Source organism: Pelmatolapia mariae, linkage group LG7 (assembly GCF_036321145.2).
Source record: "Pelmatolapia mariae isolate MD_Pm_ZW linkage group LG7, Pm_UMD_F_2, whole genome shotgun sequence".
In the NCBI taxonomy this organism is placed as follows: domain Eukaryota; kingdom Metazoa; phylum Chordata; class Actinopteri; order Cichliformes; family Cichlidae; genus Pelmatolapia; species Pelmatolapia mariae.
In genome coordinates, this window is record NC_086233.1 from 24,927,451 (window position 1) to 24,953,738 (window position 26,288).

Here is a 26,288-nt window from a genome sequence, read left to right on the forward strand (position 1 = left end):
CGGCCAAGGCATTTACTTAAAGGGGCAGAAAACAGTGGTCATTTTTGTTTTGTTCCACTGCAGAAATTTTTTTTACCTTATAACTCAGAGTCAAAATTTTGAGATATGCAGATACATTTTATGTTGTGTAAAATCTATTGTAAATTATAAATATATTCGAATGTTTTTTTTTTATTTTCAATCACTTTATTCCATGAAATTGAACATACACAACATAAATTGTAAAATAAAATTACATTATTTTGTCTCCATTGTTTTTTAATTAAACCTATAAAATCGAAAGTAAAACATAAATGCAGGATATGTCTTTATATAATTGAATTTTTATTTTATCATTTGGATGCACGCGTGCGAGCGACGTGACGTAATCGCGCCACATGATCACATAAGCTAGGTTGAGGGGGAGGCTGCAGCTGCGCTCTGAACTACAATACCCATAATTCCGTCCGCTCGTCAACAGCAACAGCTAGGATGTTGCGATAACGGTGGAAGCCAAAGATTGCTGTGGTTGCAGAGATTATACCGCTGGGCTGAAACCTCTGTCTACTGTTTTGGTAGATGTCAGAGTCTGTGATTACATATTCGCAGCTATAACTGCGACAGGCGGAGGCTTCAGTCTACTGTCGATTCGACGCTTGTTTGTGTTGATGAGAGGCTTCATCGCGCTAATGCGTTAGCTAACTAAAATCATAGTTTTTTTTATTTATTTATTGTAAATGGAAGCAATTAAATAGCGACACGGTCAGCTAGCTATGTGGCAACAAACGGTCGCTCCACTTGGCTGAGGATGGAAATATTTTTGCTGGCAACGCTGTCAGACGAGTTACACGTCGGTTACATCGCACCCGAAGACATTATCTTCAGAGGATAACCTGGATAACCTTAACGTACACGAAATGTCATAGCGCGTAAGTAGCTAGCATTGAGCTAGCCTAAAAATGGCTGGACGAGATGGAGAAGGACCGAATGTTATCCCCGTCAGCAGCAGCCGACCGTGAACAGCTGGATTGATAGCTAAAGAAATACTTTCTCCGGAGATGCTTTAGCCTCCTGGGTGGTGTAATTCACTTACATAACAGTTAGTCGCAACGGCTCTAGCTATCACCAACTGTCTTGATCTGGCAAGCAAATGGGAAATTTGCCACCAGAAACCTGAGTTCTCATAATATTATAAATCATAAAGACATCACTACAGGCTCCACATAGACTCGTTAGGGTTACAGTCTGAGCTGCTTTATTATCTATATCACTGCAATAATTGTGCATACAAGGACCTATAGCTCATCTGAAGCCGCAAATACCCCTGGCATTTTGACACTATGAGGAAGTTCTTTGATTCCCGTCGGGAGTTAGTCAGCTCCGGGCCTGGTTCTGGAGGAGGAGGCAGCTCGGGGTCCAGCCACGCAGGCGGCAATTTCATTGGACGAGCATTTACTGTCGGGCGACACCAAGTCACTGTTGAAGAGATAATTGCTGAAGGTAAGAAAGGGTTGCAAAGACCAGATGATGCCATTTGTTTGTTTGTTTTGCCCGTTCTCTTGTCTCCTTCTATGCATGTCACAGTATGATATGTGTCCTGCATGCCCAGTGCATGGGTCGCATAACAGAGATGCAACCTTGTATCATTCCCACAGGGATAATGGAGCTGTGCATCTATGTATTTCAGGTACATAAATGCAAAACATAGGCAAGCTACTTTATCCAAACTGTACTCTGACTAACACACATGCATACAATTTTCTTTTAGCTCTTATGAATCAGATGAGTGAGCCAAGCAGGTGGAGATGTACCTGATGTCAGGCATATGTGTGATCTCTTTGAATTGAAAGGTTTACTGTCAAAGAGATTCTGTATTCAAGGTTTTTGTAAGAACAGCCATTGGCAGGAAAATGTGGAACATCAGGAAAATATAATGGGTGCTGTATAAGAGGCCTGAAACTTGACCACTAAAAAGTAGTTTTAACAGTTATGTTAAACCAATACATTTAGTCTGAGTGTGCATTTCTAATGTCCAGTAACAAGTGAATAGGCTTGTGTGAACATCAGCTGTGTATATTCTGTTGTAATGCTTGCATTAAAGTATTCTTAAAGTCTCTTGTGTAACTTAGACACCCCTTTATTCTATCAGGAGCTTTCTGAACCAAAGACTGCACAGTATCTATGCTTTTAATCAGTTCTGTTAGGCTGCCAACTACACGGCGAGTGCCCAGTCTGCATATAATACAAGAATACAGTGCAAGACAGCTCATCGCAATGTCAGCTTTTACTGTAGTCACATAGACGCTCCAGACGTGGCTCTAAACCCTCAACCTAGACTGATGCTCTTGCAGCTGTATAGTACCATACTGCCATTACACATGATGAGCGAAGGATGTAATGTAAGCTGTGATGTCTGCCTGAAATTGATGACTCCACAGCTAAACTCTGCACAACAAATTTGTGGTCTGAGCTATACCAGATGGTTAGGCCTCAATGTAGGCCTCTACGTAAACCCCGCAGCAATAACATGACTAATAGATATTATGCTATAAGGCGGTGCCATTTGGTGCTGATAGTGCTTTTTGATGTAAGAATATACATGGATAGAAAGCTTGACAGTTGCTGAAGAATTGAGGCTTAAAAATTAGCACGTCTGCTAAATGTTCAAAGTCATGGTATCCTGAGAAGGTTCATAAGATTGATGATTTGATTTTATTTTGAATGCACATTTTAAATGTGTCGTTTCTCTGCATCATGCAGGTGGCTTTGCAATCGTGTTCCTCGTGAAGACAAACCAAGGGGTTCGTTGTGCTCTGAAGAGGATGTACGTCAACAACGAACACGATCTTCAGGTCTGCAAGCGCGAGATTCAAATAATGGTGAGTGACTGAGACTAAACATTTCTCCACAGACTTTCACTTTAAGCTGTCATGGTTTGGCATGCTGGGTAAAACCACGTAAGGCAAGCACAAAAAAGTCCTTTAGAAGAAATCCACAGATGCCTCATTCTGTCCAGAATAAGTAAGAGCAATGCACATCCTGCAGCAGGCTTGTTTGGATTGTTCTACCACATTTGCCATCCTGGTATTTAGTGTGCTGTTTTTCATTTGCCTTTCATGGTTTGATATAAATAACCAGATTAATGGGCTGTTTATTTCTTAATGAATTGTTATTTTCTAAGCATTTATTATTGGTAAGGTATATTTAAAAAAGGATGGGTGTTTGACACATCTCTGATCACATGAAATAACATTGATCTGCATATTTCTGCTATAAATATGTTATACATAAAGATGTTTACATTACTCTAAAGTAAAGATTTCCAGGGAATAGATATATTTAGTATCTAAACAGATATTAATGCCATGGTAGCCTACCACAAAATATGAATAGTCTATTATGGGTCTTGGAAAGTTTGACAGCATTTTTGATGGCTATCCTGCATTTGTCTTTGATGTTAGAGTCTGTATAGTTTTCCGTTCAAGGCAGCACTCCAGAAAGAACCAAGGAAGAAATATATGGCAACAGATGTTCAAATTATTAAAACATGGCAGTAGTGCTGGGCGATATGACGATATATATCGTGTGGAGATAGAAAAGTGTCTATCGTGCCATTTGTCTTCTATCGTTTCTATCGTTTCTAACCCAAATTTTTATAAATTATTACATAAAATATATCATTAACCCTTTACAACTGGTCGGAGCAGGCACACTCCGTTTTACCTAACTATGTTTAAATCCCTGTAGAACTGGAACCACGTAAGGTAGTGCAATATTTTTTTTTGCATGTGAAACCGGAGGAGTTGTACTTACATCTAATGCCATTAGCTTGTCCTAGGTCACGGTTTCCTTCCACATATAGCTTTGCAAAAATTGCATAAGAAGCATTTGCAGCAACAAAAACATAATATTCCAAACTTGCAGCAACAAAAACATAATATTCCAGAAACAGGCTTTGCCGATGTTCATAACACTTCCTACGTTGGCATATACGTCAGCGCGAATTATCGCATGTCCGCCATTACCTGCCCGAAACCGGAAGTGACGTCATTTTCGCGAAAGGGCCTTATAAGCCTATGTTGGTGTTTTTAAAAGACATGTTTGACTTTATGTTTTTCTGTATCGTTTCTGGGATGCTTAGAACTCAAATTACACTGTTGGAAATATTATAATGCATCAAAATAAACTATTTATTTTCATTTTTCCTGTAGTATATAAAAATTTGTGTATCTCAAAAATAAAACTATGAAGACACTCAAAATAAATTTCTCGTGGTTGGAAACTTTTGTATTTACAGTTTTGAGGGATACACCTCTTAAATTTTTTTAACTAAAAATATATGTAAAAAACAAAAAATGATTTTCAATTTGTTTTGTAGTTTATTGCACTACAAGTTTTTCCAATTTATGTAGTTACTATGGACCTACTGCATACATATGCATACATATTATTAAAATTTGGGCTATAACGGTTGTATTGATATATGGAAACTTGAAATGCTCCCACAAATGGCACTACAGCATGTAAAAACATAAAGATAAGCTCTGGCGGACTTGGTTCTATGGTAAGTCTTAAAGGGTTAAATAGCCTGTGGCAAGTATATTAGTGTTGTCTTCTCAATATACATGCTCTTAACTTTATGCAAGAGAAAATAAAGTATAAAAAAAATGATATTTTTCGCAAAGAAACTCCGTCTTGTGGTTTGCGAGCTGGTGCTGCTGTACGTGCACCCGGATTTGTGACATACTTTACAGTAACTCAAAACAAAGACTGCACCCTCGGCACTTGCTGTTTATAGACTGCGTACTTTCCAGATGACCACAGGTCAGGTGGTATATCGTGATATATATCGTTATTGTGATATAAAATAATTCATATCGTGATAAATATTTTTTCCATATTGCCCAGCACTACATGGCAGATTGTATCATTAAACAAACACTTCATAGAATTATTTTCATCGTTGGCTTTATTTTGCTTCTGAAGCCAGCATTAACTGACTCCAGTATTCGCTGTGAAGATGGGGGTTCCCCAGCATTCCGGGATTTCGTCACATCCCAGTCTTTCTCGCTTTGTGTCTTGCACACTCTCATTGAGACACACAAACACACTCACACACAAGCAGATGGTGCTTCACCTGGTCTGTAGTACTTGACATTTCTTTTATTACATAATAGAGTTTAGATTTCAGCTCTCCATTGACACTCCCCCTGCAGATGAATGTCTCATACTACATCTCAAAACGCTGACCTTATCGAATGAATGGGTTAGCTTCCTTTTATAGAAAGAAATGGAAACATTTTGTGCTTGTGTTCTTGCAGAAAGATCTAGTTGGTCACAAGAATATTGTTGGTTATCTGGACTCCAGTATCACAGCTATGGGATCGAGGGACGTGTGGGAGGTGCTTATACTAATGGATTACTGCAAGGGTGAGTGCTGAAAGGGAAGTGCAACCTCATGCCTTGGTTATTGAAAGAATTTAAATTTCTGTTGGCCTTTCAATTTCAGGATGGATTTGTTAGTGCAGTTGTGCTATTAAATGATCAAAACAAGCTTATTACACGATAAGTCTGAAAAAAATTGTGATAGAACATGCAGAAGTTAAGTTAAAATCAAATACTTCTTTAGTTAATTTCCTCTGTTTTTCAATGTGCTGCCTAATTGGATGGTATTTTGCAGGGGGTCAGGTGGTCAATTTGATGAATCAGAGGCTGCAGACTGGTTTCACTGAAGCTGAGGTGCTGCAGATCTTCTGTGACACCTGTGACGCTGTTTCTCGTTTGCACCAACGCAAGACACCTATCATCCACAGAGACCTTAAGGTGACACATTTTGCCTCTGACACTCACTCTAAAACTGCAGCAATTAATCTTTTTCTCTGTTTTGTTTGATTTTTTTTTTCCCACAAATGAACAACTTCCAGTCTCAACTGTAATCAGGATAACTGCTATTGGATTTTGCATAAAGTTGCTGTGTAGCATGGCTTTTTTTTTTAACCTTTAAAGCTCAGAGTTAGGTGCACAGGAGCAAAGTCAGTTTAGGCTCTGTCCCAGCTTTTTGAAGTCATATGTGAACAGCCAGTAATTCACTGCTATGTACCCTCTGCTTTAAGAAAGAACAGGTGGCCAACACCTACTGTCAAGATACTCCCATCCTGGCACCTTCCTTGTATAAACCACACTAGTGCAAAAATGTGTTCCAGGCAGATTATTTTGTGGAGTGTGCGACATGTCAGAGGAAAATGTGGAAAATGTTCCCTGACTCAAAAAAATTGGGCATTAATGTGAGAAAATGGCCTAGATCAAAGTATAAAAGACATTCAGAGTGGCTGTTTGTTTTAATAAAAATATTGATTGATTCATTCATTGGTACACAAGAGGACATGCACAAATATATAGAGCTATTAATATTTTACTCCATTTTTAAGCACTATGCTGTGAGTCGATTGATAAAGAGAAGAAAAAGATAGTTGTCAAAATACTTCAAATAACTTCCACTCAGTCAGCAGCTGCATAGCTGTCTCATTAGTCTCTGGTTACTGTCACTCAGTAATTATATAGAATTATATGGACTTCAATGTATTACAGATTTGCTTTTGATTTTTTTTTTGGTTGGTTTTTTTTTTAGTGACAAAACCTCAAAAATAATGTGTGACAGAGTTTTTAGAGCATATTGAGAGGAACGTGCAAGTTTTGAACGTGGCTATAATCTGAAAGTCATAATGTGAAGGTGTAGATTATAGATGCAGTACCTTTATTATTATCTCAATCTCAGATCTTGCAAGAAACAAAGGCCATTATTTGACTTGGCAGTGTGGCTCATCGCTTACTGCCAAAATTATTCCTTTCACGATAAAACCCTGTATTGTCCTCAAAGCAAGCAGCCCTGCATGTCACTGTGTGAGTTACGTCTTGTATGTCTGCAGGTGGAGAACATCCTCCTGCACGATAAGGGTCATTATGTGCTGTGCGACTTTGGTAGCGCCACTGACAAGTTCCAGAGCCCGCAGACTGAAGGAGTGGCTGCTGTGGAGGAAGAGATCAAAAAGTTTGTGCCTCTTTTCATCCTCAACTTTCATTCATTAGCACATCTTTTAGGTAATGTGGCACAGAAACTGACTGCATTTTTAAATTCCTAAGCAGCTTCATTGTTTTGTTTTTTTTTCTTTATTTTGTTATGTTTTTGAACTTTCTCAATTTTTCATCGTTGTGTGGAATTGAAAGGTTCTGTTTTTAGGTTTAATTTGTGATATCTAAAAGCAAAACTCATTTTTTTGCATTTATAAGCACATTGTGCTATGCAAGTTATTTTTTTCAATACCTCACTAAAAATCTGTAGCTGTCCCTTATTGCAGGTATACAACCTTATCATATCGTGCTCCAGAAATGGTGAACCTCTACAACAATAAGATCATCACCACGAAGGCAGACATCTGGGTGAGTGAAGATTGCAGACTGCTGTGATATTCATGATGCACGGTAGTCGTGATGAGTTAATACATGCAGCATATACTGGTACCTGGTATAAATCTCAACTTAAATGTTATGTTTGGCTTAAACTACAATATTGTGCAAAGGTCTTGAGCCAACCTCTCATTTATTTCTATTTTGCTTCCAAGGAGCCAGACTTTTTTTTGTGTGAATCATTTAATCATTTTTTTTACTAGCAGCCTGTCACAGAAAACACGTTTGTTTGCAAAGCTACTGAAGATAACGCAGTTTCACAGGCATAAAAGAGTACTTTATGATTCCTGCAGGTCTAAAAAACTAACTAGAGAAGATGAACAGTATCTGAAAGATGTGTTCTTAAGAAATAGGAAAAAAATCCAGCATAAACTTGACACAGGACCTGAGGGAGGCATCTTGCTCTTCAGTGGATCCATTTACTATTCACTGAAGTTTCAACAGAAATGGAAAAGTGCTGTCATGAAGCTTTTCTTAAGGTAAGGAAACAGGGAAAAAACCTGAGGTATACCAGATTACACAAGAACTGGACTGAAAATCAGTGGCAATAGCTCTGATGGAGTGATGAATCCAAACTTGAAAGTTTTAGTTGAAATGATTAACAAAAAGTATGGAAGAGGTCAAGAGAGAGGTACAACAGTGAATGTCTACAGCCATCCGTAAAGCACAGTGGAGAATGTGTTTGGGGTTTGGGGTTGAATTTCTGCCAGTGGTGATGGAGATCTTGTGAAAATTGATGGAATTGTAAAATGCAGAAAAATTTTCAATACCATATGAGTTTAGTCCAATTTCAACTGCTTAAGTTTGTCAGCATGACAGTGATTCCAAACTCACTGCCAATGTAGTAAAAGCATATCTGGTTAAAAACATAATGCTACACTATCAGTCATGGATTGGCCTCCCCAGATCACAGACCTCAACATAATTGAAGCAATGTGAGATCTATCTGACAGAGAACAAAAAAAAGGCAGCCAGCATCCAAAGAAGAGCTTTGAATGTCCTTCAAGAAGCCTGGAGAACTGTTCATGAAGATTACTTAAAGAACTTGCACCAAAACTTGACTAAGAGACTTCAGACTGTGTTAAAGTGTAAAGGTGGTCATACCAAATATGACCACCTTTGGTTTGAGGCTTGTGTTTTTCCTTATATACTATATTTCTGTGTATATTTGCAGTTTCAATAAAGCATCGCACATATTTCTCATTTTCCTAGTAAAATTTAAAGAAATAAAGGGGTGCACAAGACCTTTGCATAGTACTGCAACTTTGACATTATAGCCCAAGATTAAACATGTCTTAAAGAGAAAAATATAAAATCTCTAGGTTCGTGAAATAGCTATGATGTTAATACACAAATTTGTAGTGCTATCTCAACTGGTGTTTGGATGGGAAATACTTTCTTATCACTGTATTTGATGAATTATCTTCCTCTCCTCTCCTCTCGGGCATGCATGTGGTTGTCTTCTCCAGGCACTGGGCTGTTTGCTGTACAAGCTGTGCTTCTTCACTTTGCCCTTTGGTGAAAGCCAGGTGGCCATCTGTGATGGCAGTTTCACTATTCCAGATAATTCCCGTTACTCTTATGATCTTCACTGCCTCATTCGTTAGTACCGCTTACATTTCAGAAGCATAAATTTCATATCTACTTACTGACTGGTGTCTACCTTGTTGAGACTTTCATTTTTATGTACACGGTATGTTTCAGGGTACACGCTGGAGCCAGATCCAGACAAGAGACCAGATATCTACCAGGTGTCCTATTTTGCTTTCAAACTAGCTCAGCGGACGTGCCCTGTTCAAAATGTGAAGGTCAGTGCCTCTTGGCACCAGAAGTAGTCAAAATATTTGGATTTGCTTGACTTTGTCTCATTGAGACTCTGCTATGGGTTCTCTGCCTGACCTACATATGGATACAGGCCAGTTGTCACGCTGTGGTAGGAAGATAAGCTTGGATTCATTATTTTCATACAGTGTAAAATACTTGTTAGTTCTGATGATATTTTAGTTTAAAAAAACTTTTCAGTTTTTGTGTGTGAAACATTGATTTTCTCATTGCAGATCTCTTTGTAAAATCTGTGCAGACTTCATTGTAAAGCCTTTCCTTTTTTTTCATAAACAAGAATTCTCAGATTCCTTCCAAACTTCCTGAGCCAGTCAAAGCTAGTGAGGCTGCGGCAGCAAAGAAGAGCCAGGCTAAGCCCAGGCAAGCATGACCTGCTTTCACTGTGTTACCATTAAAGCTGTAGTAACATTGTAGAAGTAATTAGGTATCATCTGTATTCTGATACTCATTAAATAATTATGTTAACACTGTTTGCCATGATTAACAAGAAGGCCAACATCCTCCCTTTGTTGCCAGACTGACAGATCCAATTCCCACCACTGAAACCTCCATCACCCCTCGCCAGAGGCCCAAAGCAGTCCACACCCAGCCTGCTGCTGGCATCTTACCCATCCAGCCTGCTGCTCTGACCCCTCGCAAGCGGGCTAATCTCCCTGGTGGTGCATCACAGCCTGTGGGTATGTACAGCACTCTGTCCTTATTTTCCTGTCTGTCACAGGAAAAGAAAACCAGTCTTTTGAATAAGGATGAGAATAAATACAGGGATGTCTCTAATCCTTTGTGTGCATGTTGAATACCTCAATTCTCAAGAAGAACAGCTCAAATAAACAGGTGAAGACTCATGCAAATTAAAGTTATCTAACCAAAACCCCAAAGTGATTATGAAATGATTTTCTCTGCTTCCCTTTCACTTATAACAATGTTTCAGGTGCTGTAGGTTCTTTTTTGTGTGATGAATCACTTTGATGTGTTTGCGTTTAATAGACTGTTTAATTCACTTTAATGCATTTTGATGAGCGTTATATCGTTTTTTTGTTGTTGTTTTTTTTAAATTCAAATAAATTTGTTTGTGTTGCTTCACATTAGGTCTTTTGAGCATCTGTGCAAGTATTCAGATCAAATTGTCTCCACTGATTGTAGAGTAATGCACTCTTTTGTGTTTTTGTCTGCAGGAGTCAGTTTAGATCTCTCTCAGCCAGCTGCAGCTCTTCAGTCACAGAAGGCTCAGGCTTCAGCTCTGCCTCTCATTCAGTCACAAAATAATTCAAATCAGGCTGCAGCTCTACAGAAGCAGGTTCACTGACCAATGTGTCTTCTTTTTTAACAAAACAGATTATAAGTTGCTTTTATTTGCAGATCTACTGTTTTTGAGTGACAGTTCCTTTCAAATGTTAAAATCTTTGCATGTTAGGCTGTGCAGCCAGCTCCAGCTCCAGCTGCAGAGACAGCAGCACCAGCAGCAGTGGCATCACCGGTGACCAAAGCTGACATCCAACCACAAGCACAGCCAACAGTCCAGCAACAGACTACACCCACCTCTGTTGTGAGCTCAACCTCCCAACAAGGAGCACAGACCCCATCCAGCCCAGCCCCGCCTCAGCGCCCAGCTCGTCGTAAGCAGGCCAGCCTGGCTCAACAGCCAGAGGCGCAGCCTTCCCCCAGCAAGCCTGCAGTATCTCAGCAACAGATAACTCAACCGTCAGCTGCCCAGGCTCAGCCTGGCGCTACTGAGAGCAGCCAAAAACCAGCTGAGACAGTAAGTGGCTTGCTGCTAAACATCTAGCTTCAAACAATGCTTAAATACTATAGATGGACCGATCCGATATTACGTATCGGTATCGGTCCGATACTGACCTAAATTACTGGATCGGATATCGGCGAGAAATAAAAAATGTAATCCGATCCATTAAATATCAAAAAAGCACCTCACAAAACTTGCAACACGGTGTAACTCGGCTCATAACCATAGCACGTCGGAGCAGTATGCATCACGTGATAGAGCGGCTGTGTGTATTTGTAGCCTCGCTACCAAACCAGCATTTCATCTCCGAGGAAGTTATCCCAGAGAGAAGTAAAGCAAGTGTGTAAGTTCATCTCTGAATGTTTGTAAAGCGTTCCCATGTTAAGCCTCTCCCTCTCCTGCTGCTACTTCAATCGTGAAACTGCTTAATGATCAGCTGATCGGCTTTTCTGTCGCGAGTCCATCTCTCTTATTTGTTTTTGGCCCACTTTGCACCAGAAAGAGGAAACCAGCAGCTGAACAACAGCAGCACGTTTAAGCTTGATAAGCTGTTGTTAGAATTTATTTAATATTACTTTCTAGACCAGGATCCTTTTCTACGTAGCTGACGGCTGGTAAATGTGCAGGGGCGGATCTAGCAAAGTTTAGCCAGGGGGGCCGATAGGGCATTAACAGGAAAAAGGGGGCACAAAGACATACTTTTCTTTCTTATTCTCATTTAAAATATCTAGCTTTTAATAAATAATTATCTGAATCTTACACCCAAAGTTTTTATCTGATGTAAAATGTATAGAAGTCCATTACTGTATATAGTAACTGTTAAGTCTAATATACCCTAGTAAGCTAGTACTTTTTCCTTTGGGAAAGTACCATCTGTGAATTCTGTAATTCTGTTGAAGAAATTATAGAATTTAATTATTTAATTATTCTTGAAAAATAATTTATTTCTGTGCATTTTTTTTCACCCTGCATCAAATTAAAGTTGATTACATTGATTAAGCATCATGAGGTGGAGGGTGGGGGGTGGTTCCCTATTTTTTTTTGCTGGGAGTTTGCAACCCTATTAGTTAGGTTGCTTAACATTTCTGCTAAGTACTCTTTAAAATACCAGAGTAGGAAGGATGGAGTAGGTTTAAGTTTATTAGATTGATCAGTGTTGCTGAACTATGAAATATTTTGGGCGCAGTGTATTTTTTACATACAGGTATAACAGAATAGCTTTAGTGTTGTTGTTTATTTAAACTTGAGTATGAACTTTTACAAAATGCAGCAAGATATTAAAAAACAGTTTTATTGATTAAAAAACACACTATATCGGATTCATAGCGGTATCGGCAGATTTCCAAATTTATGATATCGGTATCGGTATCGGACATAAAAAAGTGGTATCATGCCATCTCTACTAAATACCAGCACTGCAGAGCTGTCAACTTCATCCTTTTCCCCTTAATCTACGTGTGGCATGTCCTGATCTAAAGTGTTTCTCTGGCTCATCGACCACAGACAGTTCAAAATGGGAATAAATGTGTTGTTTTTTTATATTCTTCCTCTTGTGAACACAATTAGCTGTCTTTCTAAATTAAATAGTTGTTGATTTTTGATATTTTGGCTTCCTTTGCCTCTTTTGATCAGACCCCACCTGCTACTCCAAAGACAACCGAAGAACAAAGCCACCAACGCACACCGAGTGACGCCACAGCTCCTGCTGTTTCTGCAGTTCCAGTGAGCGACTCCTCACAGCAGCCACAGGGAGTTAATGAAGAAGCAGCTCTCAATCAGTAAGTGTCACGTTTTCTTCAATAATATTCAACTACAGCTTTCACTCTTCTCCTATTTGGTTTATTTATGATGTTTTGCTGCTGTTGTTGCTGTTTACTTTCAGATCACTTCCGTCTCAGCCAAATCTTAGTGATGCAGTACAGGACCAAAGTAAAAATGTTCCTGCTTCTGGTGCCGCCACAAACACCCCTACACAGCCAGCGTGGAACCCCTTTGATGATGACAACTTCTCCAATCTCACTGCTGAGGAGTTTAAAAGTGATGGCAAAAAGGCTAATGGTAACACCTGCATGCTAATGTTCATGTGCAGTATTTTTAAAATAGGATAAACAGTTAATGACAGAGACTTTCCTTTTATCAGACCTAACCCCAGATACTGAAACAACTGCTTCAGAAGAGTTGATACCAGGCCTTCAGGCCTCAGCTGTTGATACCACCCCACAGGAAACTGGTATGTGAGTTTTTACACTTAGATAATTCACATAGTTTTTCCTCTGTGTGGTCTAAGTCAACGGTCCCCAACCTTTTTTGCGCCACTGACTGGTTTATGTCCGACAATATTTTCACGGACCGGCCTTTAAGGTGTCGCGGATAGATACAACAAAATAAAACCAGTACCGGTACCAAAAAAAAAAAGATTTATTCATAACACACGGGAAAAGACCCAGGGAAACCAAGTTAACGATAAAAAACGATTTAAAAAAAAAACTCCTGAAACTGGTCCGTGACCCGGGGGTTGGGGACCGCTGGTCTAAGTGATCTTTGATTGCTTAAATTTACTATTATAATCTAAACTGTGATTATAAAAATACAAAAAATATAAGCACGTAATAAACTGATGAAACAAGTAGATACAAAATATTAAGGTGATCTTGTCAAACTAAAATGATCTCATTGTACTTTAATGGTATCCTTAATAAATATAACAGTATCAGGAAGTTTAGGAACAAGAGGGAAAATAAAAGATTTAGGCTGATACAGATGAGAGACTACTAAATATAAATAAAATAATGCAATTCAATTTTATTTATATTGGTCGATCACAACAACAGTCGCCTCAAGGCGCTTTATACTGTAAGGTAAAGACTCTACAATAATACAGAGAAAACCCCAACAATCAGAAAACCCCTATATAAGCATATATAAACTTCCTTTTAACAGGAAGAAACCTCCAGCAGAGCCAGCCTCAGGGAGGGGCAGCCATCTACTGCCACTCAGTAAGGGGTGAGGGGAGGGAGACAGGACAACAGACACACTGTGGAGAAGAGCTAATGTGAATAAATGAATCTTGATAATTAATCTTATGATTGTCATCATATCATCTAACACTAGCATGAGTTTATTAAGACCGCTGTAGATGATATTTACTGTTATCTATACTATGTTTTTTCCCTGCTTTTGTTCCACATGAAGCTCTGCACTATAAAATCTGGAGGAGAAACTTAAAAAGTAAACCTCTTAATGTGCCTAATCCTATAATCTGATAGCTTTAATGAGCTTTGGAAAACAACAGGGCTGCACTGTAGTGTGTGTTAAACTGGTAACTAAACTGTGCTGGCTCTCTTTTAACTCACTAAATCGTCCCTGTTGACATTCTTTTTTTCTCTTATATAGATTTCCAGCTGATAGAATATGTTTTATATAAATACCTTGGCCGTTACAGTTACACAAACTGTGTAACTGTCACTTCGCTACGGGAAAGCGTTCAGCTGATGATGTGGAAAATGTATAAATGTTGTTGTATTTTGTCTGAAAGTCTGTTGTAAACTATGTTTGAAATTAAACATCACAGATTAGATAACTGATTAGTCAGGTGGTATTTATGAAAGAGAAATAGCTGTGAATTAATTTCACCAACAACTATCATGATTTCCACATGTCCTTCATTATGGGATAAACAACAAAATAACTGAATCAAAACAATGTAAAGACAACTCATTCATCGATGAGATGTTCAGACCTGACCTGAAACAAATATTTATTTTATTATGAAATAGTTTTCTAAAGCACCGCTGATCATCTAAAGGACACTTTTTCTTCGTGAGACAAGTCAATTGTTTTTTAATTGTGAAACTAATAAACAGGTATTGCTCTTAGTAAGGTTAGGTAAGTTCATTAGCCTCAGTTTTAAAGCATGGTTGTTGGATCTGCTTTTGAATCAAATTTGCACTGGAGCATAATCAGGCTGTTTTCCTTTTGTATTTTCAGTGTAATTTTCCAACCTTATGTCATGGATTATAAATCTTTCCTTTATGACACCTCTCTGCACCTCCTCTGCTTTCTAGTTGAAAGACCAACATCCATTCTTGATGTGGAATCAGGAGCCTCGCTGCTGGCTGTCCCTGATCCTTTCCATACCCTCGAGCTGTCAGATGCACCAGGTAAATGCCTGTCTTTGTGGATTAGTATACTGCTTACATATGTGTGAACTGTTATTTCTAAATTTCCTGATTTGTTTTAAGTAGCGAGCCCATTCGCCACACATGCCGATGCCTTTTGCAATATTAAAGAAAATCAGATCAGCATCAGGCTTACCTGGTAGCGTGCGTTCCAGCAATAGTTCTTGCTAGGCATGATGTTCTCAGGTTGTGTGTCCATCTATGCCCTTCTCCTGAACCCAGTAACAGGAAATTGTTTTTATTTTTACACAACAAAACACTTTAGCATTATATTATCCAAATATATTGTTTAACAAAATTATTAGACCACTACCACAGGAAAGGTTTATGCCCCAGCTGCCCTAAATTAGCAGTATTGGTAATTACCAAATCATCTTTTATGTTTCTGTAATAGTTACACCAGTATATATACAAGCTCACTAATATAAATGATATTTTTAATGCCTAAATGTATTTATTGATGTTAGTATAAATTTAAAAATTTAACACAAAAAGAGAAAAAAAATAGTCCATTATTATTTTTTGATTAAGATGCCAAATTACAGTTATTTACTTAGGGCAGCAATTTCTAGCCTGCCTGCTTAGCCCTGTACTGGACTCTGACTGTTGTTAGTCCAACCTACTGCTTTTGAATGTAAGGACAGGGTAAGAAGGTTGCAGAACAGAGCTATACCCCCAGATAGAAATTACAAACTGGAACTGAATGGAATCCTTGAAAGTTTTAAGTTCGACCAGGCTACTTGGTGAAGGTGTGCAAGCTTCTTTTATCAGTAAATTCTTCAGTTTAGAGAACATTGAACTCCGGGCAATGTTTTGAGCTTTGTGTGAATGCCTGTGACTTAACATCTTTACATTTTTGACACAGTTGTGCTTAAATATGTCTCATTTGTCTCCCTCTTATCTTTCCACTGGGCTTTAGAGAAACTGATTGAAGGACTCAAATCTCCAGACACATCTTCACTCATGCTTCCTGACCTCCTGTCATTATCCGATCCTTTTGGTGGGAATGTGGAAGAGTCTGCAAAAGGTGTGTGTGTGTGTGTGTTCAGGTTTCTGTGTTTAAAAATGCATCAAATACATGGAAAGGTTTAAAAAAAAAAAAAAAAAAAAAAAAAAAGCAATTAAGGCGTTTCAGATATTATAGTGTAACGCTATTTATAGTTTTCCTTTTCATTATTTAAAAAACCCTATAAATAAGAAGATAGAAGTTTATTTATATTTACCTTTGTGTATAACTTCACACTTGGCTCTTTTAATGTTTGAAAGTAGTAGAAGAAACCTCACTGACAGGCTGTGCGTTCATCTGTTTACTTGTTGTCAGTGAAAATTCAACCGTAACAAGACCTCCTCCTCTGTCCACCTGTCCTGACTTGTCTCAGATCCTCTCACGGCAGACGACTCTCTCCTGGGCTGCTCTCTGATCTCTGGTCCATCTGCCCCCCCGGCAGCAAGCAGTGCAACTTCCTCTGTGTCTTCTGCTCCCACCTCTGCTGCCTCTGCTTTGGATGATTTCAGCCTGTTGTCTGGAGACTCCACACAGCCTAAAGCAGGTAAGGAACTCTGCCAGGGCTGAACTGAAAGCAGCATTACCTATGACCTGCCTACCGTGATCTTTGACAGAAACTTTTCTGTATTGTGGGTAGCGGTGTTTTCCTTAGAGACATAGCACCAACGATGTTCTTTACCATCTCAGTCATGCGGCAGACTGAGCTCTGCTGTCGAACACTAGCTGGGGAGCAGAAACCGGCATCTGTTGTCAGCTACAGTTTTGAAGACTGAAGACAATATCAGCACCTATCCAGTGAAAGTGATGTGTGCAGTTGTAGTTCAGTGCTGCAGCCTCTTCAGCTAATTATCCTGCAAGCTTTGCAATTACCACGAAGGTGCATGGTTGGTCTTATTTTTGTTGGCTAATTAAGAATTACACTTTAGCAGAAAAGCTAATGTGGATGTTGCAGCAGGCTGTTGTCTGGCTCCATGTAGCCTTCTGCTGTGCCTCTGTGTGGAAAAAGGGGAGGCATTGAAACCAAATCATCAAAGAAATCCTCACCAAGTGGAGTTGTTATTTGTTTTCTGATTCACAATTCAGAAAAAATAAATTTTCACCACTGGGTGGCATCAGAAGCACGGCTTAACAAATCCATTTTCATTCAAAATCTTCTCGACTGGCCTCATGTGTTTTTTGTTTTGTTTTGTTTTTTTGTCCTGTTTGTGTGTCTTGTGTTTCACTTAATCTTTAAAAGTTAAAAATGAAGGCAAAGTAATTAATCTGTGGAAATGTTCTCTATGTCACAAAGTGAGAGCTGTACAGCTGTGGTTTAGTTTTTCGCTTCTCGGCTGGTGAACAAAAGCCTTTGACTGTCGTTGACAGTGCCAGCTTCAAATCACAGCCTGACTGTGCACCAGCTGCATGAAAACAATAACTATTGGCCTCTCCTCGTAATATCTTATCAAACAGGCTTTGTGCCACTGGAGAGCAGCAGATGCGTTTTTGTAGTAATTGCTGGGGTTTTTTTTGTCTTTTTTAGAACATTTTTATCGTAATGAGGAACGATAATGGCTCGTATTATCACTATTGTCTTAAATTATATGTGGAAGAAGCAGCTACACTATAAAGCCCTTATAAAATTATTTTCCTTAGAGCTACCTCTAGTTTCACTTCAAAGGTTTTCTTTTTTGGGATTATTTGGCTTTTATTTTGTGCAGACTCGTCTCTCCTGATCTCAGACTTCGAGTCCCAGCAACCCAGCGCAGAGGCTGGTACAGAGGATGAGTTTGATCCTATTCCCGTCACAGGCCGAAAGAATTCCCAAGGTATGTCTTTACACTCTCCTCTAGGAAGCACAGGATGGGAAAGATGGTTCCAGAAAAAAATGAATCGCAGTGATATTTACTGAGAAGCAGATCAGCTAGCTGTATTATTCTACATGCTCAGTCAAAGTAATGTTTGAAAACCTGTAGAAGGAAATGGGTAAATTCAGCCCTCTCTTTCTCTTTTCTCTTTTTGACCTCTCTCCCCCTTGCTTTGATTGCTTTATGTGACTCCCGCTCCTGCACCCCTCCTCACCTCTGTTTGCTTGTATCCGTCTCGACCCCTTTGCCTCCCTCCCCTCCTTTTTTGTCTCTCGGCCAGTTTCAGGAGGCCACTCGCGCAGTAACAGTGGCGGCTCTGAATCCAGCCTTCCCAGCTTGGCCCGCTCCCTGCTGCTGGTGGACCAGCTCATCGACTTGTAGGCACTCTCCCCCCCATAGAAGCTGTAACACTGGATTATAGACTGGCATAGCATAACAGCGATCAACACTGTTGTCATAGCTAGCTTCCTGCACCCCTTGGCTGTCATCAGCATTGTAGTTGCTGCAGTAGAAATCACCTTTCAGTGCTTTTTTCCATTCCTGTCCTTTCCACCATATCGATCCAATCATCTGGCCTATCTTCACTTCTCATCTCTCACCTTCACCATCATGTTTTATCTCCTTGCATCATGTATTGTCCATTCTGGAAGAGTGGCCAATACGCAAACGTATCATCATCATACTTTCTAAAGATTAACCATTACACCATTTCTGTCAATCAGGATATAATACAGCTGTCCAGTTTGTCTGAACAACACTGTATTATTCCTTATAGCAAACTATAGAAAATCATTGTTGTAATGTATAATAAGCATAGTTCTAAGTGGTTGTAGTTATAATCGTGCGCAAGTGAATTTGTCGTCGTTTGCCTTTTTAAATTCTCCTCCCCAGATTTATTTGCACATTTTAAAGAAAAAAAACATGCAGAAAAAAAAATTGTGTGACCATTTATTCAAATGAGGTTTATTCCTGTAAAAGCCAAACTTCTTTGAAACTTAGTCATGTAGCCTGATTTGCACAGTTGCAGAAACGTTACCTCTGTCAGAGCTATAGGAAGGAATAGCTTAAAAATTTAAAGCTGCTATAGATTAGGCTGAGAAACATTAAACGGTGTTACAATCTGGAAACCAGACAGCCATAACCTCAGTGAAGTGCCATAAAATAATAATAATAAAAGAAGCAAACTGCTGGATTTCTGAAAGCAAAATGACAACGTCACCACAAAACTGAACTTCTAGCAAAATACAGTATGTCCAACCACGCAGTGAGAGCCAGCACGCCTTCTTTTATCCTCTTATTTTGAGCTTCTTCATATTTCTTTTTCTTTTTACTTTCGTCCTCAAGGCAAGCAATAGATAGGGTTGGAATTAAAAATGATAAATCAGGGTCATTTAACTGTGTTAATAGCAGCGTGCCATATTGATAGTAATGCATGACAATAATTTGAAAAATCAGCAGTAATAGGATATAAAGTAGCAGTTATATATAGGCAGAGCATACATGACTATTCATATCATTTCTTGGCACTAACGCATCATTTCACAAATTATTTTCACATTAGCATATTCATTCCACATTGTGCAATTCCTTCTGCATTCCTTATGTTTGTTTACTCCTAATTTGTGTAAATAGATATCTGCAACTCCCTGCAGGCTCCTGTCCAGACCGTATATTATATGAAGTCATAAAGTCATAAAGCTTTACTTGTGGAAAACATATTGCTTTACTTGTGAAATCTCTCTCTCCCTGTTAATACATGTTAATATTATAGCGTGTTAGAGAATGAATGTAAGAAATAAATATTAGTCTATAATACAAAATATATCTATGATTCTTAACACCATAATCATTCAATAATATTGAAGAATATATATAAATATCTCATTCCTCTTTGTGGAATTATGTGTTAAGGAAGTTTTTTTCTTTCTTTCTTGGTTCTATCTACTCAATAATTGTCAGTACATTGAAAATGTATAGATGATAACCCTAGTCTGTTCAGTCTGAAAGGCCAGACTGAATCCTATGTCTTATTCTATCTTCGTGAAATGAAAGTGAGCCTGTGTTCTGTTTGTTTACATGAACTGATGAAGGATTATATTTTTATTCAGAACAGTCTTCTTCAGAGCGGGAGTTGATGCGCTTCATTTGAAATTGTGCTTTTAAAGTCGTTTCTTTTTCTTTTCTTTTTTCTTTTTGTTTTTGTTGCTTAGCCGGTTTTAGTGGTCACAGGATTCATATCAAAAAGCATGGCAGTGTTGTTGAATGTTATGTTCATGTGTGTTGGTATACAGTGTTATGATGTGTGTGTGTGCGTGGAGTCCAAATTGTTGGCTGTGTTTTTCCAGTAGCCTGTTTGTGTTGATGTTTGCTGCAAATATGACGACGGTCACGTCTCCTCTGAAAGCACAGGCCCCGACCCTCCTCCCATTCTAAATTCTCTCAGGTAGTCAGAGCTACATTGCTCTCTCCGAGAGCTGGAAATGTACAGTATTGGCTTACTGCTCCCTGTCTCGTTGTCCTCTCGAGGTCTGCTCTCCGTATTGCAGTTATTGAATTACAGATGTGAAACGTGTGAGGGGCTCTGTGAAGTGTGGAGAGGTCTACTCTGCCAGTCTGCCAGTCTTACAGTGAACATACTGCACTCCTGCTGTAGCTGTGGTTCAATTATCAGACAGCATTGCTGTCATGAGTTAGAAAGGATCAGCTCTGTAGTCAGCAATATTGATGTGTCCGTAGGATCCGATGAAGATACTTGCTTCCGTGCACCTTTTACTCGTTAAAAAGTTATTTTGTAAAGGACACTCTAAATGTCCTGATATGTTTGTGCAAGATCTAATAAGAAGACCAGAAGTTTCATGCTAGCAGGTTTAATTACATACACTATATCGGCTCCTGTGTTATTTCAGTTTATCTGTCTCTGCCCCCAAAATTGGAAGTGTTTTGAGTACATCAAATTTTTGGTCCTCATAAATCTGCAGGAATTTAAAAGAGGTGGAGGAAGCTGTTTTAAAAGCAGGCGTAATGACTGCAGGTCAGCTTGTGTTTTTGAGCATCCTCTTTACGATCCTTCCACTGAACAGCTCAGTCTTTTGCAGTCACTGTTTGAACCTATGCAACTCCCGAGCTTTCTCCCTGTAGCCGCCAGCGTGCCGTTGAAATCAGTGGGAAGACACAAAAAAAAGCCAATCGAGACGATTCCTTGATGTGAAACAGAAGCCCCTCTTTTATTTTTTTCTTCTTTTTTTGGTCATTTGTTTGTTTTCTCCTCTGTTGTTTTTGCCAAAAGTGGCCGCTGCCCATTACCTGATATTACTGAGTGTTTTGAGACGCCTCCTGTCATTAGGGCCCAATCCCGCGTCAGAGCTGTGATATTGTGTGCTCCTTCTATTTTTGTGAGATAACTAAAGAATTATAAAGGGATGGCAAATAAAGTACAAATGTGAATGTCAGCTTGTCGAGTATTGATTCTATGCTAATTGTGTAAGTGGTTTATAAAGACTGCATTGTGTTTATTTATCCTGATATTTCTATTTTTGCTAAACTTTTTTTTTTATTATTTCCTATAATGATATCTACCTGAAGTAAAGGCTTCGAATAGGATTTTGTATGTAAATAATCTATTAAATGTGATGTTATTATGTAGGAGGATAGGTTTAAAGCATTAATAAGAATCTCCCTGGGAAACACCTTACCTCTACTCAGGTAAGACGAAACAGCAGCTTCATGCTCGATTTAATTCTCGGTCATTTGTCTATTTTTTTACAATTTTTTTTTCTCACACCACGTTTTCTGTGATGGTATTGAGGCAGTTTAATAGCTCCATTATTTGTTTTTTCAGTTAATGTTTTTATATGCATGCTTTTAAAGGAAAACTTTTTTTTTAGTCTAACATCATCATGGAGGTTGTCAATTACATAATTATTAATGTAATCATCCATCTTTAATCAATAATGAATTTTAAAGGAGCAATTAAACAGCAACAGTTACTCCTGCATACACTGTATTACATAATTCCAGTTATTCATGATACAGGTCTGACAGATCACGCTGGCATAGCTGAACATTTTTGTGCCCCAGCACATTTTCTTCTTTACTCTCCTAACAAGTTTTTGACTTTTAACATGCATCAGATAACTCAGTGTACATTCATTTAATAAAAAAAAACTTTGAATTAGAATTCATTTTATGAATGCCTGGCCACTGTGATTTGTACCAAAGCAGGTGAAAAGATATCCTTGAAGTTTAACTAAAGTTTGTGTTACACTAATGATCAACTGTTTCCTTGATTTTTTTTTTTCTCAGTGTTGCACCATTTTGACATTACTATGATTTTTGTCACAGGGAGTAGTTCACTTGATTCTTTTTAAATTAAGCATCAATTTCTTTTCAATATAAAAATAATAAGAAAAGAAATGTCACTGTGTTGAAAAGCTCTCGTGCATCAATCTCCCTAGGTGACCTTTCTCGTGTCTCTTCCTCATACAGACCTGCAGAGGGAGCCGAACAGCAATGAGCTGCGAGCCGCCTGGACAGCGGCTTCTGTGCAGCTCGCAGAGGAAAAACAAAAGCTGAGAGTCCAGCAGAGGACTGCATCATGTCTCTATGATAAACACATGTTGCTGACAGATGAATGGTACAGTCAACACCATACCAGACAAACGCCTCGCACCAGTCTTCATTTCACACCATTAGACCAAGAATCCCAATTCCAGCCTCCAGACAGCTCATTTGCCTCTGATGTCTTCCAGCTGGCCCCTTTTAAGACTCCAGCAAAAGAAACTAAGGTGGCACCTTATAAACCTGCTGAGGTGTCTGATGTTTTCCTCCAGGCCCCGTTTGGAAAGAGGCAGGAAACCACCAAAGAAGTTCCTATCAACACTTGTGTATTTAAGTCTGGTGCACAGCAAATCCAAGCCAGCAAACCGCGTCATTCAGCCAGAACGCCATTTTCTCACGTTTTTCAGAGTAGACGAGCGGCTCCAGAGACGCCTTTGCTTCAGCAGCCGGTGGCCGTGCACCGGGTCGTCTCCAGGATCGGTCAGCAAGCCGCCGTAGGCTCAGTAGCTGTGGGGCCGTTACATTCCTGGACCATAGGGGGTAGAGCTCTCGATGACCCGTTTACCGCTGCCCCATTTCAGCCAAGATGTTCTCAGGAGAAACCCTGATTATATAATCATCTTTAAAAAACAAAACAAAACAAACAATTAGGAGCTTTTTTTTGCAAGTAATGAAGAAGCCAATATATAGTTCAGTGGCAGTATTACTTAAATCTCTGGTGTAATTTTACTTTTTAGATTATTGTTGGCTATTTAAAATAATTGAAGTAATCCTTAAACCAGTTCATGTTAAAACTTGATGTTCTACCTCAGCCATGAGATCCGTCTTCAGTCTGAGAACCGCAGTGCATCATATCAGCACTTTACAAATAGTTTGAGCTTTGGCTAAAAAGGTCATCGTTCCTGGATCTGTCACTGACAAAAGTTAATTTAAGTTTTTTAAGGAAATCCCTCTATGTGTCACATTTTGAAAGGAAAGAAAATCATGAGCATTTTCTAGCATTATAATAGAAAACACAAACAGCTTCGATCTAATACAGTAGGTGCTGTAATTGTAAGTAGTTGTGTTTATAATGTTGTTGTGGTTTACTCCTTAGTTCACATTTAGAATACAGATTGTGCCTTTGTTTTCCAAAATGACTCAAAGCTGGTTGACAAACTGACTTAGTGTTCCCACTGACACAATCTTTTGCTACAAACCAAAGAAATTCTGCAAAACTAAATATTTTTTTATATTTGCTGCTTTCAAATGAACCGAGTTAAAGCATTGTAGATTTACTAAACCCACAGCTGTACGTTATTCTGAATAAAGTTCCCAAAGAATGAATTGATTACTCACAAGCTACCCCTGTTGTTCCCAGTTAGTTCCCACTAACTGCTGTCATTATAGCACAGCCAATTTTACAAGCTCCTTATAATGATCTTCAAAGAAGTTACATATCATATCTGTTAGTTTAAATCGTTGGTGTTTTATGAGGAGGTTCAGTGTGTTTGTAGAAACTCTTAGAAAAACCAAGTTCATTTCCAATAAACTGCTACTTCAGTGAGGTTTTTTTATGGTTTACAAGATTTTGTTTCCAGTTTTGCTTCACACTTTGGCAAAGATGTGGACTTTTTTATAAACCATACCGCCTTTGCTGGAAAAGTATTTGTTCATGCGTAGTATTTTTTTGAATCTGTACTATCTGATTATTAATACTGGACGTTAGGAAATATCACCAGTGAAAATAAATGAATTATGAACACAGTGGAGATCTTTTTATTCACTGCTTGGTCACATTTCTGTTCTGAATGTGTTGAAAGAGACATAAGCTGAAACTATTAAGTTTTTTATTAAGTTTTTTGTCTGACTCTGTTTGGATCATCCGGATTTTGAAGATTAAACAAAATGCACTAGTAGAAAGGAAAATGGATCCAAAATCACTATAAATGAAATCCAACCTGGTGTTTAAAGCCTTTTCACATCAGGAAAAACCTTCATGACATGTGAGTTGCTGCACAAAATGTATATATATGAAGAGAGAGAGAGAGAAGGCTGTGTGTGAGGAAAAATTAGCAGCTTGTGTCACATGAGCTTACACAGGAATATATTTTCCTGAACTTGGGATGAAGAAGAAGAAGAGGAGCTCGTGGAAAATGTGGAAAGTGAGCCAGGTCATGAGGTTTTATTATTTTTTTTTATCATTGTTAACCTCTAAAGATTTATATAGCTGAAGGGAAATAGATAAACACGAGAGTTTTATTATAAATTAGCTCAAGGCTGTGTGTAAGCTGCACCGTGGCTCATAAATCTGCATGACTGTGGGGGTGATTAAGCTGCCTGAAGACACTCACTGCCATTGTTTGTGCAGCCAAGGTAAACAGTAGCCCTAGCAAACCTCAGCGAAAGCATAGTTCTCCATTTATTTTGACTGTTTTTAAAGGTATGGGGGAGAAAGAGCTGCACAAACACTGCTGCTCCTTCTCGCATTGATGGCATAGGTTAATCAAAAAGACAAACACTCTCTCCTGTGTAGCTGCAAATTGAATGGTGCCTGAATCTTTTCTTGCTTTCATGTGAATTCTTTGCCAGCATTAGGATGCATAAACACCTTCTTCCACATCTCCAGGTCATCATGGTTGGATTTTGCTTTCACTTCGGCAGTTTGCTGCCTTTAATCCCACTGCCTGCCTCTGCTTCTGGAAGTTTTCTTTGACACGCCTCCATGAGCTCACTGCTCACAGGACTGCAAGTCCGCCTGCGCGTGTCTGCGAAAGCATTTCCTACTGGTGAAAAAAACTGAACAAAAACACATGGAAAAGTTACATTAGGATTTATTTTAGGAGATCTGAGTTTAATGAAAATCAGCTGACCGGCTGCTCTGGATTGTTACATAATGCATTTTTCCCTGTCTTTTGTTATAGAGAGCCACATCTCACCCGAAAAGCAAATCGCTGAAAATGTATTGTAATATGGTTTAACCTATCGCAACGATATACACTAACTTGCCATTTTATTAGGCACACTGAATAAACGGCTTGTTAGCACAAAAGTCAGCCAATCACGTGGCAGCAGCCCAATGCATTTAGGCATGTAGACATGATTAAGATGGTCTGCTGATGTTCAAAGTGAGCATCAGAATGGGGAAGCAGAGTGATGTAAGTGACTTTGAACGTGGCATGGTTGTTGGTTCCAGACAGGCTGGTCTGAGTATTTCAGAAAGTGCTGATCTGCTGGGATTTTCCCACACAACCATCTCCAGGGTTTACAGAGAACAGTCCAAAAAAGACTAAATATCTAGCAAGCAGCAGTTCCCCGCCACTATAACTCAAATAATTGCTTTAGAATCAAGGTATGCTGAAGAGCACCTCTGAATATGACACACTGCGTGCCACTCCTGTCAACTAAGAACAGGAAACTGAGGCTATACAGTTCACCCTAACCACAAAAATTCACCAAAATTGGACAGCAAAATGTTGCCACCCTGATGAGTCTTCATTTCTGCTGCAACATTCATATGGTAAGGTTAGAAGTTTATGTAAATAACATGAACGCGTGCATCCATGCATCTGTGCATCCTGCCTGTATCATTACTTCAAGCTGGTGGTGGTGATGTGATGGTGTTGGTAATATTTTCTTGGACCACGTTGGGCACCGTAGTAAAAATCAGGCATCTTTAAAACACCACAGCCTTT

The 26,288-nt window shown here is 38.9% G+C and overlaps 1 protein-coding gene across 2 annotated transcripts; it reads left to right on the forward strand.

Moving 5' to 3' along the window:
- The first annotated feature begins 440 nt into the window (after window positions 1-440).
- LOC134630865 (AP2-associated protein kinase 1-like) lies at window positions 441-24,360 on the forward strand. Of its 2 annotated transcripts, none has more exons than XM_063478617.1 (20): window positions 441-1,479; window positions 2,740-2,858; window positions 5,301-5,409; window positions 5,660-5,802; window positions 6,906-7,027; window positions 7,335-7,416; window positions 8,913-9,045; window positions 9,148-9,251; window positions 9,563-9,645; window positions 9,802-9,962; window positions 10,458-10,579; window positions 10,697-11,041; window positions 12,659-12,804; window positions 12,909-13,084; window positions 13,167-13,256; window positions 15,091-15,186; window positions 16,124-16,231; window positions 16,584-16,754; window positions 17,911-18,018; window positions 22,543-24,360. In XM_063478617.1, the coding sequence occupies exons 1-20, from the start codon at window positions 1,320-1,322 to the stop codon at window positions 23,220-23,222; spliced, it is 3,258 nt and encodes a 1,085-aa protein (XP_063334687.1). In that variant the 5' UTR covers window positions 441-1,319; the 3' UTR covers window positions 23,223-24,360. The 2 variants fall into 2 exon arrangements, with proteins under 2 accessions (XP_063334687.1, XP_063334688.1); XM_063478618.1 differs by lacking the exon at window positions 22,543-24,360 and adding an exon at window positions 18,338-21,506.
- Window positions 24,361-26,288: the final 1,928 nt, after the last annotated feature.